At 47.3% G+C, this 17,553-nt stretch overlaps 1 protein-coding gene across 3 annotated transcripts in view; it reads right to left on the bottom strand.

The window, feature by feature from the left end:
* Window positions 1-15,321, bottom strand: part of ACOX2 (acyl-CoA oxidase 2) — a 31,670-nt gene extending 16,349 nt beyond the window's left edge. The window contains exons 1-12 of one of the 3 annotated variants that reach the window (XM_077128853.1): window positions 15,218-15,321; window positions 11,896-12,077; window positions 11,308-11,470; window positions 10,944-11,095; window positions 10,424-10,531; window positions 9,626-9,745; window positions 9,200-9,315; window positions 8,369-8,541; window positions 6,580-6,742; window positions 5,278-5,468; window positions 3,516-3,695; window positions 1,670-1,775 (exon numbers count right to left, since the gene is read on the bottom strand). In XM_077128853.1, the coding sequence (XP_076984968.1) occupies window positions 1,670-1,775; window positions 3,516-3,695; window positions 5,278-5,468; window positions 6,580-6,742; window positions 8,369-8,541; window positions 9,200-9,315; window positions 9,626-9,745; window positions 10,424-10,531; window positions 10,944-11,095; window positions 11,308-11,470; window positions 11,896-12,055 (1,632 nt within the window). In that variant the 5' untranslated portion in view covers window positions 12,056-12,077; window positions 15,218-15,321. Of the gene's footprint in view, window positions 1-1,669; window positions 1,776-3,515; window positions 3,696-5,277; window positions 5,469-6,579; window positions 6,743-8,368; window positions 8,542-9,199; window positions 9,316-9,625; window positions 9,746-10,423; window positions 10,532-10,943; window positions 11,096-11,307; window positions 11,557-11,895; window positions 12,091-15,217 lie in introns of those variants that run through there. The other 2 variants (XM_077128855.1, XM_077128854.1) reach the window with 2 other exon arrangements.
* Window positions 15,322-17,553: the final 2,232 nt, after the last annotated feature.

Here is a 17,553-nt window from a genome sequence, read left to right as displayed (position 1 = left end):
CACCTTTCTGCCACTGCTACTTTCTACATGCAGCTTTCCAGGTGGGACCCAGTTGGATACCTGAGGTTTCTGACTCCCATCACTCTCCCAAGCACAATGCACAAAAAGTAGGGAATGCTCTATGTATTATGACTTTGGAGATTCATCTTGGGCACCACTTCACCAGGAAGCCATCAGGGACTTGCCCTTCCTCCCCAGGCTGGCTGAGACTGGGCCTCACCTCCCACACCCGTTACTCTTTACTCCGTGGCTCCCTGAGGGTAGGTAGGAAAGAAAAATGTCTTGTATCAGCAATTCCTAGCTCTGGAGTTCAATTCCTATGTTCTGTTTCCTTGTCCTTAAAATGGAGATTATTACTATTCTCCCTCACGGGGCTGTATGTATTAAATGGGGCAATGCTGGCAAGCAGCGCTTGGTCCACTTGTTGGCAGAGCACAGGTTTGGAATAAGAATGCAACCCCCACCCTCTGCATTGATAGGACATTTGGAGTAGCTGGGAGTTGTCCCCACAGTGAACCCAGCAGAACTGAGGGTTGCCATCAACACCAGACCAGGGTGTATGCTGGTGGTGAGTCACCAGGGGGTTCTCTGCCTAGCTTGCCTACCTAGGGATTCTCCAGAAACAGTCCTTCAGGGCTCTTGTTCGAAGGCTGCCATTTTTCTGGGCCTGAAGCCTAAGTATGGAGTGATCTCCTTGGTCTTCCAGATGTTGCCAGAGCAGGAGTCCTGGCTGCCCTAGCTAGAGCTCAGGAGTCATTCTTACCCCTTTCTCACCCCCTAATATTTCTGCGTCTGCCCATTTCTCTCTATGCCCTCTACTGTGCTCATGGTCAGGGTCACTCTTGGCTCTCACCCAGACTGCTGGTGCCTCCTCCTAAATGACCTCCAGCCTCCGATCCATTCCTCCCCCTGCATCTTGCATGATCCTTCCAGAGTAGAAATCCTCTTCTTGTTTCAATATTCCTACTTTAGGTCCTTCACAGGTGGGCTTGCGTTTCCTCCCAGACATGGTGTTTTTTTTTTGCCTCCTGCTGTTCCCTCTGCCTGGAAGCCTTCCCCTTCAAAGCCCAACCCTTACCTCACTAACCCTTACCCCACTAACTTCAGCTCATCCTTGAAGTCTTAGCTTATATGCTACTTCTGGGGAGTCTGACTCCTTGAGGTGGGTAGAGACGCGCCTGCTCTGAGATCCCACAGAAGGCTGTATTTCTTTCATCCCGATGCTTTCTTGTGTCCGTGAATTATTATGCTGAGTCCCCAGCACCCTTCCCAGTGCAGAATGGGTGCTCAAATATTTGCCGACTGAAAGTGTGAATTATGCATAAACACAAAACATAGTAAAACTTGTTTTACTGTTCTTAGGCTCACAGGAATACCTGTGAGGCTAAGGTGAAACTTGACCTCCTTTTATATTTAGGAGGAAATACTTAAGCAACCTGAAGTAAATCCAATAACACTGCCTTATGTTTTCCCCTAAGAGCTGACAGCAAGATTGCTTTGGAGTCTAGTCCTTTAATTAAAATACCCTGGACTAAAGCCTTGGAAGTAAAATGAGGGCAGCTGCTGAGCAAGGCTGGGGACTAATGACAGAGCCTGGATTTTCCCAGAATGGTAGCCTGCGGGGAAAACAAAGCAGGTCCCTGCCACCTTCAGCTGATGGGCAGCTCACCTTAGCAGCCTGGAGGTATAGGACAGTGGTCTGGTTCCATGCCTCGTGCCTGTCAGCCCCGGACTGTGTCAGGGTCTGTAAATGGTGCACTGAGTCCTTTATGAGCCTGAAGGCAAAAGAAAAAGTTTCAGCTTCCTAAACAAATAGGAAAGATACTGATAATGTGGGGTTAATCTCGGGCTGCCTGGGGCCTTTCAGAGGTAGAAATCCCATTTATTGAACATTTATGTACAATAAAGCTAAATGCTTGATGTATATTATCTCTTTCCAGAGACCCTTTTAAGGCAGGCACTCCCAGTTTACAAGGGGGGAAAATTGAGTCCTAGATAGGTTCGTTAACCTATTCGGTAGTAAGGAATGCTCTCAGGATTTGGACCCATTCTTAACACCATACTGTGAAGCCTTAGAACCATAGGCCCACCCAGAGCTGCCCCATCTTTCTGATGCAGTCTCTACCCTGATATCAGTTTTCTAGGGCCAGACATGGCTGAAGAAAGAGAATGGGTTTTCTCTACAGGCCTGTCAGTCACCCAGCCTGCTCCAAGTTCTACTCAATGGACATTCCCCGCCCCTGCCAAAAAAAAACCCAAAAAAACCCTTATCTTCCAAACCACTAAATCAATCATTTACCATTTGCTTAACCTTTAAGTATCCTTTTATTTTCTATTCCCCACCCATCCACTGTGACCTTGGATTTTGTATGCTAAGCAAACTGTTTATTACACAATATCTGAATATTGCTTTGTCAGGGAATTAGATACCTAGGACTTCACATTGAGCTTTAAGCAAAAAGAAATATGAGATTTTAGTTATTCTGAACAGCCTTATTTCTCCTCCCCACCTCCCCCAACTAAACCGTTAGCTCTGTGAAGTCTGGGGTTTTTATTAGACTGGTTTACAGATAGATCCCTAATGCCTAGAACAGAGCCTGGCATGTTGTGGGCATTTAATATATATCTATGGAATAAATCAGTGCCATAAGTTACTTGTGATCTTGAAATAACTATTAAACATCCCTTGACTCACAGGTTGGGACATAAAACCTCTTACTAAATATTGAAAATATTTTTTTCCTTTTTTTTTGTATGCTGTATGGCAGGGATCATATTTCATTCTTTTTTCCATATGAGAATCCCATTACTGTAGAACCACTTTGTTGAAATTTTTATTTGTTTGCTTGTTTGTTTTGTTTTTTAGGAAGTGCATGGGCTGGGAATCAAACCTGGGTCTCCTGCATGGCAGGTGAGAATTCTACCGCTGAACTACTCTTGCACCCCCCCAGTTTGTTTTTGGTGTTTTAATTGGGCGAGGGTTGCAAATTTCCTTTTTTTAGGTAGTTGAATCTCTGTCTTTTCCATAATGTCTGTGTTTGGCCACATCCTCTCTTTATCATCAGCCCCTCCATGTTTGGACATTCTTGGGATGCAGTAGGTGCCTGATAGAACGGATAGCACTAATTCTATCCCTTGGTATAGAAAATTATTTTTATATTAAGCATATGAATGTTGCTTTATTTATTGGTATTTATGCACAGATACATTATTGATATTTGCATATGGGTATATTTGTTGTACAACAAATACTCATAGGAACCTAAGGAGTTTTAAAAGTCCTCTCACGGGATGGAGAGGTAATGTCCTCTTGTCCAAGATGGGGAAATAATGGAAATAACCCTGGCTCATGGGTGCGACTTCCCCTTCTCTCTGCCTATGGTGGCAGGAACTGACAGGACCGGGAGGCTGGGGAAGGAGGTTGTTTTAAAAGCATATCCACGATTGTCCAAACAAAGCCAAAAGCCCCCATGGGGGAAGAAGTCTGCCCCTAGGTGGGATGGCTGATTTCTTACCTGACTGCCACATGGGCCCAGGCTGTAGTGTAGAGCTCTGGGCAGAGGAAGTCGGCTGCCTGCTGGGCTGGGCACCTGGCCAGGCTGGGCATAGTAAGATAGGTGACAGACTGAGGGAGGGACTTCTGTGACGTGGAGCCTGGGGTCACCTGAGCCTGCAGGTAGTTCTTCACCAGAAACCTGGGGGTGGAGTGGGGTGGAAGAGGTGAGAGGATGGGATTCTCTGGAGCACCCCTCTCTCCCAGACATGCACTCTTCACCCTCTCCCAGGAGCCCAGGAGTCTTCCTGGCTCTTAGCCCAGCCTCTGTCCCTGATGGTGACCCTCATGCCAAAGCCCCTTGTGCCACCCACCTGTGGAGACCTCAGTGAGGTGCACCTCAAGGCTACCACCCTGAGTAGCCTTGTAGTTTCTTCGACACTAAAATGGGGGCTGCAGAGCTGAGGAGAAACTCTTAGATCCTGAGCATAAATCCTTTTGAGATCTGAACAAACAGTCTTTCCTGTCAGCTGGAATATTCTGATTTGGGGATTTATGATGAATTGGGCAGAAGCTATGTGGAAATTAAATTTTCATAGCTGAAAAAAGAAGAAAGGATAGATGCAAAAGTGCTAACAAGATTTCAGGTGACTCTTAGCTTCTTCCTTATGCTAATTCAGTGGGTACGGGCTCTGTGCTCAGGCGTCCCTGGGTTCCCATGCAACTCCACCAAGACCCGTGCGATGCTGTACAAGTGGCTTCACCTCTCTAAGCTCAGTTTCTCCATCTCTAAGTGGGAATGCCAATACTCATCTCATAGGGGGTTTGTGAGAATTGTATCTTATATATTTTTAAAAATCCAATAAATGTTATATATTTGCCAGAAAACTCCATTCTCCTCACCTAGGGAAATATTTCCTGTTAAGTCACCTGAGAATAGGTGAATGCGAGTGGCTCTGTCAGCCATGAGGCTCCACAGATATAAGGGGGATGAAAAGAAACTGTCCATTTGGAGGAGGCTGACGGCCATTTATTTGTTCCTGCTTCACAGATTGGAACCTTCTGTGTACAGGCCCCGGGCTAAGCCTGGGGGATCTCCAGTGAGAAAGGCAGATGTAGTCCTTACACTCAAGGAGCTAGTAGAAGAGTAAAGCTAATGAAGTGAACAAAAAAATTAGCGGATTACTGATTGTGGTAACTGCTGTGAAGGGAGGAAGGCAATGGTAGGTAGGAGGGTCAGGGTGAGGCTACTTTGGATAGAGTCGTCAGGGAAGAGGTGTCATTTTGGCTGTACAATAAAGTGTGGCACACGAGATCCAGGTAGAGGGATCAGCAAGTGCAAAACCCCGAAGTGAGAAAGGAGCGTGTGACCGGAAGAAGTTAGCGGAAGCAGGAGGTTGTGAGAGTGGGATGGAGAGGGAGGCAGAGGTCAGGTCATTGGGAAGCCATTGAAAAATTCTGAGCAAGGGAAAGACACGATCTTCTCTAGGCCCTGAAAAGATCCCTCCAGGTAGCTGTGGAGAAAGGGCTCAAGTGGGCTAAGGTAGATGCAGGGAAACCAGAGAGAAGACTGGTGCTCTTGTCCAGGTGAGACAGCATGCGATGACGGCCTGGCTCGGAGCAGTAGTGGATGTAATGGGGGGAACTGGATGGATTGGAGGCATATTGTGGGAATCTGGCAGCCCCAGAACAGCGCTCCCCAAAGCCTACCCAGAAACCTCAGCCCAGCGACTGGGTGGGTCCCTGAGGGGTCAATCAGGAGCCTGGACCAGCCAGGGACTTACCTGGCCATCTGCAGGTAGAGCACAGTGTTCTCGCCCTCATAGGTGCAGGAGGCTGTCACCTTGGTGACCAGCGATGGCAGGCCACTCAGCTTTGAGTAGCCATGCCCACCACAAGCCCTGCGGCACTGCTCGGCCCCCTGGGTACAGAAGTCTGACACTAGGGCCTTTGCACCTGCACTCAGCGCATGGAGCTACAGGAACGGGAGAGAGAGGGTCAGGTGGTATGTGGGGTTCATCCAGTCATAACCATGCTTACAGTTATTGAGGGCCTACTATGTGCTGAGTACAACTCTGTAAAGTAAGAATTATTTGCTCAATCTACACTTTTATAAATGACATGGCTGAGGCTCAGAGAGCTTATGACTTGCCCAAGATCACACGATTAAGAAATGTAGTTCTAGGGGTAATAAGAACAAAGGAAAACCTGTCCATGCCAGTGTCTCCTGGATCTCTGGAAGAGGATGCTTCCTGGATCAGGCCATCATCATCCAGGAGCTATGGATTTTGCTGGCAAGTGGAGGTTTTGGAGACCTGGCCTGTGAAGCTGGACACCAACCCACTGGTCCTGGCTGTAGGAGGAGCTGCCAGGTAGCAGGTCTGGTTTGAATTTTTGGTCCTTGAAAACCCCTACCCATCTTTTAAATTTCACATCCCTGGGAGGAAGGTCATCTCTTAACCTCTCTGTGCTTTGGTTTGCTCATCTGTAAATAGGGATATAAATGGCATCTACTATGCAACTGGAAGGATTAAACGAAGCAATACTTGAAAAGTACAGTACATCCTGGCACAGGATGAATCTTAATATATATGTATGTCAACAGTCTTTTTCCTGTGATCCTTTGTGCCAGAAGTGCTTTGGAAACAATATTTTTTGGATTTTAGAAAGGTAAAACATAACATTTAAAGAATATTATATATAATAACCCATGGGATCCGGGGCAACTTTAGTGATCAAATACATTCATATTCCTGCTGCAAAATATATTCACGCTCAGTGGGAAAAATCAGGTCACCAAATGAATTGGTTTTCAGAACTTTTTTGGGTTTCAAGTGCAGATCAGGGATTGTGGACCTGCAATCAATGTAATATGTGTGATTATTTCCTCTAACATTTTTGGAGCTCTCGGGAGTCCAGGTATGGGCGGATTTACCTGTCCAGGTATAGCTCATCCCAGGTGCCCCTGGGTTGTTGGAAGACTGGGGCAGAAGGCAGGAGGGGCCCGAGGGACCAGGACTTGGCAAGCAGAACAGCCTCAGCCATCCTCCTTCAGCAGCCCCTGCCCCTTAGCAGACAGGAGGTACCTCAGGCAGAAGGTCGAAGTCTCGGTCCTTAATGGCACTGTAAGAACGCTGGAAGAATTCATTGATGCTGACTGCCAGGAAGTGGAAAGCATAGGCCATGGCCAGTGGAGGAAAGAGTTTCTGCTGCTGTGTCTGGTAGTCCAGGATTCTTGCCTCTGGGTCGCTGACAGGAAGAAAAGTGGAAGATTTAGAAGCTTGCTACACAACCACAGCCACCTTCCCAAATCCCCAGAGCCATCAAAGCCATACAACTCAACATTTTTCCATAACTCATTGCAAAACTTGACCTAAGGTGATGTGAGGCTATTAATAATTTTTTTTATCCCATCTAGCATGAATATCCACACATTTCACTGCAGAAATACTTGTTTGATTATGGGTGCTGCCCCTTACAATATTACAACATATAAAGCGTATTTCCCTTCTAAAATCTGAAAATTCTGAATTTCAACACTTCTGGCCCCAAGGATTTGGGGCAAGGGACTGTGGACCTAGAGCCCTGATGAGTGAGCCAGTGATCTACTGTCTGTTGCGTGTGCTGTGTGCTGGGGAATATGTTGAACCTAAACAATTACCCTTAAGTTGTAAACTTGGGTCTCATGGAATCCATCCATGCTTTTAACCCAATGTAGAGATGGTGTCTACCTTTTCCATTGCCATGTTCTTGGGCCCTGAGACTGTGAACAGCATATAGGGGCCTGCAGTAACTATTAGTGGGTAGAAAGAAAGTCTGAATGTGTGAGGCCACTCAGATATGCTGGGGAGAGACATGGGGTCTCCTCTTTGGAGCCAGCAGCCTCTTACATAGACACATACTTATTTTAACCCTCCTTGGCACACCTCTGCATTTAAAAAAAAAATGGGTCCTCCAGAGAAGACCACAACCTCTCCCGCAGCCCAGAATTCTGAAGCCCAACTTGGCTAAGGGCATTTTAGGGTGTGAAGGGAAAACACAGAATCTTGGAGTCCTGGGCTAAGGGGGCACATTTTATCATACTTCACCTTCAACAGCACCTTGAAAGACAGCTTCTGTCACCCCCATTTTGTAGATGAGGAAATTGAAGGATAAAGAGGAGCAATGACTAGTTTAAGCTCCGACAGTTAATAAGTGGCCAAGCTGTCTTGGCACGCAGGTCTGTTTGGCGTTCAGCCCCCAGACCATTTTGCATAAAACTCCTGGAGACTATAGCATGAAACAGCTCCACACTCTGGGACTGGAAGTTCTCAAGTTCATTTCTGATGATCTCACTCTTTACAGACAGATGAGAAAACCAAGGGAGGGCAAAGGACTTTCCAGGGTTACACAGCAGACACAGCCACACACAACAAAATGGACCTAAACTTATAGCATGATCGGATGCTGATAGATCCAAGTAGGTTCAGCCACACAGTCTCATTCGTATGAGAGTCAGTCTTTGTCTGACACAACCAGATACCTTAACATAACAAACTTGACCAGCCAAAGTCACACACAGCTTGACAACTAGTTGACCCAGACACATTGAGCCAATCATAGCCAGACGCATTGGACTATCACACAGACCTCAGGGAGGTCAGCTGCCAGCAGACACAGGTTGGGTCAATCAGCCACTGGGGCTAAAAGGGGCTAGAGAGAGACCTCACAGACATGGCCAGATGGGCAGACATTGTGTGTGTGTGTAGGGGGTGGGTGAGATAATGTCTGTTCCCAGCACCCTAGCTCAGGCAGGGGGTGGTGTGTTAGGAGGCAGGCATGGTAGGACTGAGAGGTAGTTGCATCTGCTGTGGTCAGCCTCTGGACACCCCTTGCCTGGGCTGCAGCCGAGACTGGCGACGGACGACCGAGTAGCGCATGGCGATGACACAAGCCTTCTGCAGCTGGGGTATTATTTCACTCGACAGCAGCTCCACCCGTACCACCACCATGGAAAGATAGTTGCTCTGTGGCATCGCAAGCTTGATGTAATTACCATTTGGCAAGACCTGTATAGACCAATAACAGGGGTTGGGTCTGAACCAAGACTCCCCAGCCTGTCCTTCTATCCAGAACTGTGGGCCTCCGTACTCTGTGGCACCACAACCTCTAGCTGTTCTGGTGTGGCCATGCCGATTATTAAAACACTCCTGTGCTCCTTACTGAATAACCTATGCCTAAAGTCTCCTGGGTCACAGTTCCTCTCCTGGGGCATCCGCAGACCTCCCTATGATCCAAACTAAAGGGATCATACCTGGTAAAGTGAAAGTAGGAGCCTGCAGAGCTTCCTCTAGCACCTTGGCTGCTTCTATTCAATGATTGGTTGTATCTAGGCCTCTCTGCCATATAATATGATGCCTATTACCCTCAGCCCTCTCAAACTGCCTTGTTACCCCACCCCACAATTGCTCTGCTGCCCCACAGGGTGAGCAGGGATGACTGATGAGTCTCTTATTTTCAAATGAGAACTCTGAGTGTCAGAGAGATGAAGTGACTTGCCAAAGATCACACAGCTCCTAAGACCAGGATTTTTCTCTTTGGGAAGGTACCCCCAAAACAGCTCTATGGAACGGATTCAGAGCCAGCAGCAGCCAGCAGGGGTCCATTTTTCCCTCTACAGGCAGTGCAGGCCTATAGTCCCGCTCCCCCCGAGGCCCTTCCCCCCACCTGTGCAAAGCGACTCAGCATGTTCTCCCTGGGAACCCGCACGTGATCCAGCTTCAGGAAGCCATTGTCTGTATTTTCAAAGTCCATCTTGGGCCCAATGTCTCCAATGGTAATTCCTAGGAGATGGAGATGGGAATGTCTGTCAGTTGAGTGCTTGCTGTGTGCAATGTCCCACACACACATTACAACTCATCAGTACTTTAACAGCCTGTGGCATTAGGGTGTTTACACTTGTTTGCAGGTGAGGGATCTGAGGTCAGAAGGGTGCTGAATCTTGCAAGGCCATCCAGATCTGTCCAACTGCACCCCTCCCTGCCCAAGGGGAAGAGTTGCCCTGTGCCTCCAGCTGCTTGCATGGGCCCCTGGGGCCCAGCAGACGGAGACATAGTGGGGCATCTCCTCCTGGAGGGTGCAGTATGGGCTTACCTGGAAGCGGGTTATGGTCCTGGAGGCTCCGGATGGGCACAATAAAAGCATGCATGCCTCGCCGGGCTCCTGAGCAGATCAGCTGGGCCAGGACCAGGGCGTGGGTGGCTGACCTTCCCACTGAGGGCAAGAAGTGGGAGGCTGGCAGGATCTCCAGTGTACGAGGCCCCGGTGCACAGAGCAGATAGGATGACCCTCCTACCAACAGGTATCCTAACTGGGTCCAGTCCGTTATGGGGCAGGAGATTCAGTGTAGGGGCAGGGGGAAAGGCAGGGTGCTTGATCTGCCTTAGAAGTCATGGGTTACAATAAGGTGCCTCAAGTTGCTTGAAGGATAAAGGGAGTTTTCCAGAAGAAAACCACACAGGGCAAGGGTGCAGGGCAGAGAGAACTGTTTGTTCAGAAGCTTGAGGACTGGGCTGGCTTCGTGGGGTCAGGCAATGGGGTAGATAGCATTCAGGGTAGCAAAGAACTAAGGTAAGGCAGGAAGTGGGTATGCAAAATTGTTCAGAATACCCCTTGACTCAAAAAGCCCTCCCTGGAATCCTTGGAAATGATTAGAATAATCCAAAGAGGCTCTAATATGAGTGTCAGGCATCCACTAATGAGATTCTTAATGTCCCAACTATTTTACAAAATAAGAGCCTGAGGCTCAGGTTGGTGAATTAATTTGCTCAGGGTCACCAGGCTGAAACAGAATCAATCTGAGGTCTGTTGGACACCAAAGCCAATACTATCTGCCCTCCAACTTCATTGCCTTTGGGTAGAATTGGAGGTGAAGGGTAGACAGATACTCACAGTCCCCAGGCCACCACTTGGTGGCAGTCAGCGTGGGGCTGTGAACCACAAACTCTTGGGTGGCCGCATCATAGGTGGCTTCAGTCTCCAGGCCCTGAAGATAGGTCCCTAGGATCAAGGAAGGGAGTTAGACGACGGGCCAAGGTGGGGTTTCCACCTGTGGAGCATCTTCTAGGGAGGCCTGGAGCTCTGAGGCACCAGCATGTGGTAGAGATCAGCGCCTAGCTGTACTCACAGATATTTCCCCCCTTTCACCTGTGGGCTCTGTGGGGGACATATCGCCAGTCCACAGCAAAGGATGGTTGCTGGCACTTCCAGGAGAAATGACTTGTCCCAATGCTAACCGGCAGAGCATGTTTGGACAGATTAGAAAAAGGCACCCCTTCCTTAGATCCCTTGACTGCCACCTGCTGGAAAGTTTTCATATTAAATATACAAATGTATGGCAACTGAGATGTGAATGGGCCCTCTGGAGTTTGCGGTATCAGCCTAAATACTGCACGCAACAGCTCTTGCTCACCGTGTCCCAGTTCTGTCTGGGCATATGTAGTGATGATCTGGAACTCTCTGCAGAGTGGGTACCATTTAGCAATCTGCTCCTCCGAGCCCAGGCTCTTGAGGGCTGTCAGGAAGACATCATGTATATTGAAGGCCATGTCTCCAGAAAGAGCTCTGTAGGGGAGAGATGCTGTGGTTGAGCTGCTGGCTAGAGACAGGGACTTGGGTACCCTCAGCCTGGCAGGGTGCAGGAGGGAAGGGACACCTAACATCCCGGATTCCTGATAAGCACTGCCTTTGTTGGAGAAGATGCTCATGGGGTTAGGGGGTTTCGTGATGATTCCAGGTAGATTCCTCTCTGGTGGAGCTGCCATGGGAGTGAGCACCTGTAAGCATATTCCATTTCAGGACCACGCTCCGACCAGCCCAGGCGTTGTGCTATCATCTGGATGTGGACTTTTTTCTGAACGGCAGCCTCGTAACGCTCATTCTGGGTCAGGAAATAATTATCCTTAAGGTTCAGTGCTGGGTCACTGTGGATAATGCTTTCTGCCGGGGACAGAGAACAGAGGGCTTAGGGCTCTGGCTGAGGTTCTTAGCACCTTCACATCTTCTCACTCACTTGCCTCATGGACCTGGAAAAGAAGTCAGATATTACTGTCGTTTTACAGATGGGATGACTGAAGCCCAGAGGTGGGAAAGAGACTTGTCCTAGGTTACAGAGCTTTGTAATGGCAGAATGAGGATCAGCACCCAGGTCTTCTACTGCCTAGATTTCCTCTCTCCCTTGGGTGGATTCAGGTAATATAGGCGTGTTAAAGATCCCTTTGTCGTCTATAGGAATGAGTCTCTAATAGTGGAATTTTGAGGGCAAAGTTTGTTATTTGAAGGTGGATCTACCAGTGAAAAACTCTTCTTCCAAAAAAAGCATGATGCGTACAAAGCAGATGCTCCATTCCCCAGCCCCTTCTTACCAACGTGCCTTCGTAGTGCAGTGTTGTGGGCACCACCATCAAGGATGTTGGTGAGACGTTCCACATTGAAGGACTGCGCGCACCTCTCACTCTCTATGTCAGGGTTCACTTGCCTGCTCCAGGTGTCCCTGAATGACACTCGATGCACTGGACTGTCCATCCTGCCCGGAACTTTCTGGTGTCTGAGGAGAGAGACTGCTGTCCTGACTGTTCTGAGAATCGAGTGGCGCTAAGAATCTGAGTGTAAGAACTGTCCAGACGCTGTTTGGTGGAGGAAGGCAATCCCTTAATGCCCAAGTACCAAACCCCGAACTCCTCCCTGTGGGCACTTAGCTGTGTGCCAGGCACTGTCTAAGCCTTGTTACAGTAATTGCTCATTACATGTTAATTCAATATATGTTAGTCAAGATTTGGACAGGGTCTGGCCACAAACTTCATGCTCCATCCACCGCAGAGGTGGTCCCTGCCTTCTTCGTGGGAAATCCTCAGCCTCTGGGAAGCCTACTTTTCTCCACAGGGAGTCACCTAACAGGTACCATCCATCCTACTTCACTTCGTAAGTCTCTCAAATCCATCTGCTCCTTGCCATCTTCTTGGCCACTGCCCTAGGCCACCATTACTTCTCACCCGGCCTTGATGTCTCTCTTGTCTGTAATCCCAGCAGTTTAGGGTGAGCTCTTAAACTGAATCACTTTGTTCCCCTACTCTGCTTGGAATTTACTCTTTGTTGCCCATTGTTTGTGAAAATAGAGTCAGAGCTCCTTCTTGCTGGACTGATCCAACTCCCACCTGCCTTACCCCTCTCCTGCCCATGGGCGCTCCAAACTGCTCCTATAGCGACCTGCTTCCCTGGCGTTCCTACTGAGTTCCAGCTTCCAGGGACCCCTCCTCTAAGAAGCCCTCCTGACTGCAGCACCCCCCCCCCCCAGGAAGACTGAGTACTCCCTAGATGCCCTCATTAGGTGCTATTAGAGTGTTAAGAAAAAGTCCTTGTTACTGGTAAGACCCTCACCCCACCCGAGGGAGCACTTAGGGGTGAGCACTTATGGGTCCAACTTTGCTTTTGGGGGAGGGGGTAAAGTAGCTCACAGCAAGTATGCTGTAAATCTTTCCACAGAAGGCTGCCGTTTTGATTACCTTTCATCTTCACTCTTTGATATACTACTTTTTAAATTAATATTTTATAAAGAGGATGAGAGCCTTGGGTAGGGAGGTGGTTTTGCAGGGTTGCTCAGTCACATGTAGCAGTGTGGGGTTTACACCCAAGCTTCTAAACCAACACCCTTCAGCAGCTTGGTCATGTTGAAGAGCTCTAAATGGGTGCTAGGGCTGTGTAGGTGCTGCTCAGGGGCCTGGAATATTTCAGGAGCCCCATCACCTGTCCCTTGGACCCCTGATAGTGTAATTGAGAAGTTAGGACTTAAGAAATTGAGATATTAGACAAAAGGCAATGGATTCTATGTCTGATACACTCAAATGACCAACTCCTGAGACATGGGGGTTTTAGAGAGAGTTATTGCTAGGCCTGAAGCAGGAGATCAGATGTCCTAGTAGCTAAAAATCTGTCTCCCTGAGTCTAGGCAGTGCAAGGTTTTCATGGTTTCTAACAAGGGGAGATGAAGTAATTACAGATTCAAGAGCAAGTATGAACAGAAAGGAGGAGAGAGTTATTATCTCAATAGCAAGTATAGGCAGAAACAATTTATAAATGTAAAGGAGTGAAACTCTGCTGGAACCAGTCATTGGTTCGTTCTGAGCTGATTCAATTTCCTCCATTTGCATTAGGGGATTTGCCCTTTATAAGTTGTTAAAAAAAAAAAAACAAACAGATAAAGGGAGTACCAGCTTTAACTTTTACAAACACAAAGGCACAAGATAAAGGGTTTTACAATAGTTATTAGATATCAGGGGAGCTGTTCATAGTTCAGAGATTTCAGGTATTTCCCTCTCTTTACTCTAATATACCAGAAAGAAAAAAGGAATATTTACAAATGATTCAGTAGTCAGAATCATTGTTAAATCCTAGCTTCTCGGTTACAAAATGATAATGATTACTGAATCATTATGTAGATTTTCTTTTTACTTTCTAGTGTATTAGAATAGCTGGAAGAAATGCCTGAAATTGCTCGACTATAATCTGGTTGCCTTAATCTTTGATAATGATTTAACATTAGACAACCTTTGTTTTGTGACCTTATGATCGTAAAAATCTTGTGTCTGACACTCATGTTTACTCGTTTTTTCAACTTTAGAGTCTTAAAATCACAAAGGCAGCCCCTAATGTTAATAGAGGAACTGAGTCAGCTCAGAACTAACCATTGACTCGTTCTTGTAGTGGTTAGTTGAGTTCTAGCATAGCTCCACTCCTTTACATTTGCAAATTGTAGCTGCTTATAGTTGTTATTGAAATGGTAACAACTCCATCTCCCAGTGTGAATCCATAAAACCTTGAACTCCTTAGACCTGGGGAGACATTTTTAGGCCTTATAGGCCCTCTAATTTCTTGCTTCCAGCCTAGCATTAAACTCTTTCCCTCTTTTTTTTTTTTTTTCAACCAGGAAGTTTTCTGAGACAAGAGCAACACCATGGTGAGCTCTTTCTCTCTTTGAAAAGTGTCATGGATTGGCTGTCATGCTCATGGGGCAGAGAACTCACTGCTTTTGTTCAGGCCACCTAGCCTGTTTCCTCTTCCTACCCTATCTCCCTGGCATCCCTCTGCACTCTGCTCCCTCCGTTCCAGCTGCCATCGCATCCTTGCTATTCCTGAACACTCCAGACTCACTCCTCCTGTTCTCCCAGGATCTTTGCTGGGGTCATGTCCTCTGCCTCGATTCCTCTCTCCCCAGAAGTCCCCGTGGTGCCCCGAACACCTCCTTCAAGTCGTTGTTCCATGTTACTGACTCAGTAAGGGGCACCTGACTACCCTCTTACAAATCCCAAGCTCTTCTCATCTAGCCTGCCCTGTCCCCTTTACTCTGTTCTAATTTTTCTCTTCTTGTGCAAAAGATAATTTATTCATGCATTATGTTTTTGTTTGTTGTCTCCTTCCCACCCAACTCCCGGCCACACACACACACACACACACACACACACACAAATGTAAACAAACTCTAAGAAGCTAGAGACCTTTGTCACTTTTATGCTGTAGCGTTAATGCTTAGTTCAGGGCCTGGCCCACGAGAATGCCTAGCAACTATGTTGCATGAAAGAAAGCAGTGCTTTGAGGGTGGTTATTGGGGTGGTCCAGGCCTCAGAAGTCTCCCAGCCACCCATCCACCCCACCCCACCCCATGCCACCCCAAGCCTGGCTCATCTGACTCACCTCTGCCCTCGAGCTCTGGCTGTGATCTGGCTTGCTCTCTGATTGCAGGCTCTGGAACTCTTGCAGGCAGCCCGGCCCCTTTGTCCTCCCCCAAGGGGGCTGGACCTCAGGAGGCGGAAGGTACTGTCTGATAGGTTTGGCTGTTTCATGCTGTGCCCGGTCTCAGGCTGCCTGGGCAGACTACCATGAGAAATACATGCTGTAGCAATAGGTGGTTTAGCCTGAGTCTCGTTTGGACAGCTCACCGTGCACCAGCTGCCGAATCTCTGTCTTTTTCTTCTTCTTGCTCCTGTCTGGTCCTAGCCTCCTAGAGCCTAGTAAAATGCAAATTCTTTTGCTCTGCAGCAGCTTCTACCAGAAGTCCAGAGGCCTATGTTCAGATCTTGAAGGTGCCATTGAGTTACTTCACTTCTCTAAGCTTCTCCTTCCCTTAGTCATAAAATATCCTCCTCCTCCACACTACCCCATTAATGTCAAACTGCCTCGTCTATAATGACAGGATAAAGGGAAGCTTTTGGCAAACTGTGGAACCTCAAATATTTGTAATTTGAGGTTATTCGTTTTCTTGGTTCTCCATAAAGGAATTTCTCAATTGCCAGGAGTGACGTTTAGTGGTGGAATTTCCTATCCCGTGCCAATCTGTTGGTGGGTTGTTTATGGGCAGCTGTGTGAAACCTTAAGTTGTAATGGATGCACCAGTTTGTTCACTTGTCCAGTACATATTTCTGAGTGCCCACAGCGATCTGAGCACTGCAGGAAGCAAAATACTGTACTAGGTCCCTGCCCCTGGGAAGCTTCCGGGCTAGAAGGGGTGGGGCTGCTAGGGAGACAGATAATCACAGAATGAGTAGGAAAAATGAGAAGGAATGCTCACAATTACTTCGAATGAACTGAAGGGCTTTTCCCCTCTCCTCCTAGACTGCTTCTTTCATGCCCAAGCTCCTGCTGCCTTACCTGGTCAGCCCTGCCTTATCTTTTCAGTCTCATCCCAAATGCTCCTCTCGGGAAAGTCATCCCAGACTCCTGCCTGGGTTAGAAGCTCCTGAACATGGTCTCTTAGCACCAAGCTTTTGTCTTTGATACACCCACCGCAGTTTTTTTCTTCATTGGTTTTAGTCTGCATCTCCAGCGAAAGCAGGGGTCTCTGATACAGTCTCAGCCCTGGTCCAGGAAAGGTGCTCAACTCATACTTGGTGAATGAATGAACAGAAGACGTCAGGAGCTGTCAGAATTCTCTCCCTAAGGGCAGGACAAGTCTGGGGAGAAAGGTCTCTGGTGCTTTGTCTTTTTTGAAGGTGGGGGTTAGCGTGTGCTAGTGTTGACCCTATGCAAATGTTTTGCATATATTTGCATCCCACAGACAAGAAACCCCACTCCCCAGTCTCACGGCTGGAATGGAGTGGTCCCTTGGGACTACCCATAGCAAAAAACTGTGTATCCAGTCATGTTTCCAAAGTGAAATCCTGCGTTTTCTGCCACTTTCCCTGATCTTTTCCAAGGGCTCCTGCTGTCATGTGTCCTTCAGGAACTCAAGTTGTTATTATTGTAGGAACTCTCAGGTGGCACTTCTGTGAAAGGGTTGCTCTGTAAAGTGAATAATTTTTCCCTCCTCCTATGTTTCTGCTCTAAAATTTGGCTTGTCCTATGCTCAGCATTAGTATTCACACACTCCTACCTGCCATTTCTTAGATGAATATTTGTGGAGCTCCTACAGTGTGCTGGGCCCACACAGAGCGGGAGCTGGTGGAGGGGCGGGTACCAGGTCTTGGGGAATGGAGTGGACTCTTGTTCCATCATCCCCATCACATAACAACTCTTGGAAGTAGGATACATTTCCCAGTTTCGCAGGTGAGGCAACAAGGTCAGAAATGTAATATTCCTTTCACCTTTGTACAATAGATAACAGAGTTGGGATATGAAATTGAGGACAAAGACTGGCTCTTTTTTTTTTTTTTTGGAGAAATCTTTTTTTTATTAAAAAATTTTTTTTAATTGATAAACCAAAACAACATACAAACATGAACATTCTTAACATACAAACAGTCCATATATGGTGTACAATCAGTGGCTCACAATACCATCACATAGTAGTATATTTATCACCTTGCTCATTTTTTAGACATTTGTATCACTCCAGAAAAAGAAATGAAAAGAAAAAACTCATACATACCATACCCCTTACCCCTCCCTCTCATTGACCACTAGTATTTCCATCTACCCAATATATTTTAACTTTTATTCCCCCTATTTTGTTTTCTATACCTCTTACTACTCCCTTTCATTGATCACTAGTATTTCAATCTAGTCAATTTGTTTTTACATTTGTTCCCCTTATT

The sequence above is a fragment of the Tamandua tetradactyla genome, chromosome 15 (genome assembly GCF_023851605.1).
Source record: "Tamandua tetradactyla isolate mTamTet1 chromosome 15, mTamTet1.pri, whole genome shotgun sequence".
NCBI lineage: Eukaryota > Metazoa > Chordata > Mammalia > Pilosa > Myrmecophagidae > Tamandua > Tamandua tetradactyla.
Note: the sequence above shows the minus strand (reverse complement) of the source record. Positions and strands in the feature narration are given on the sequence as shown.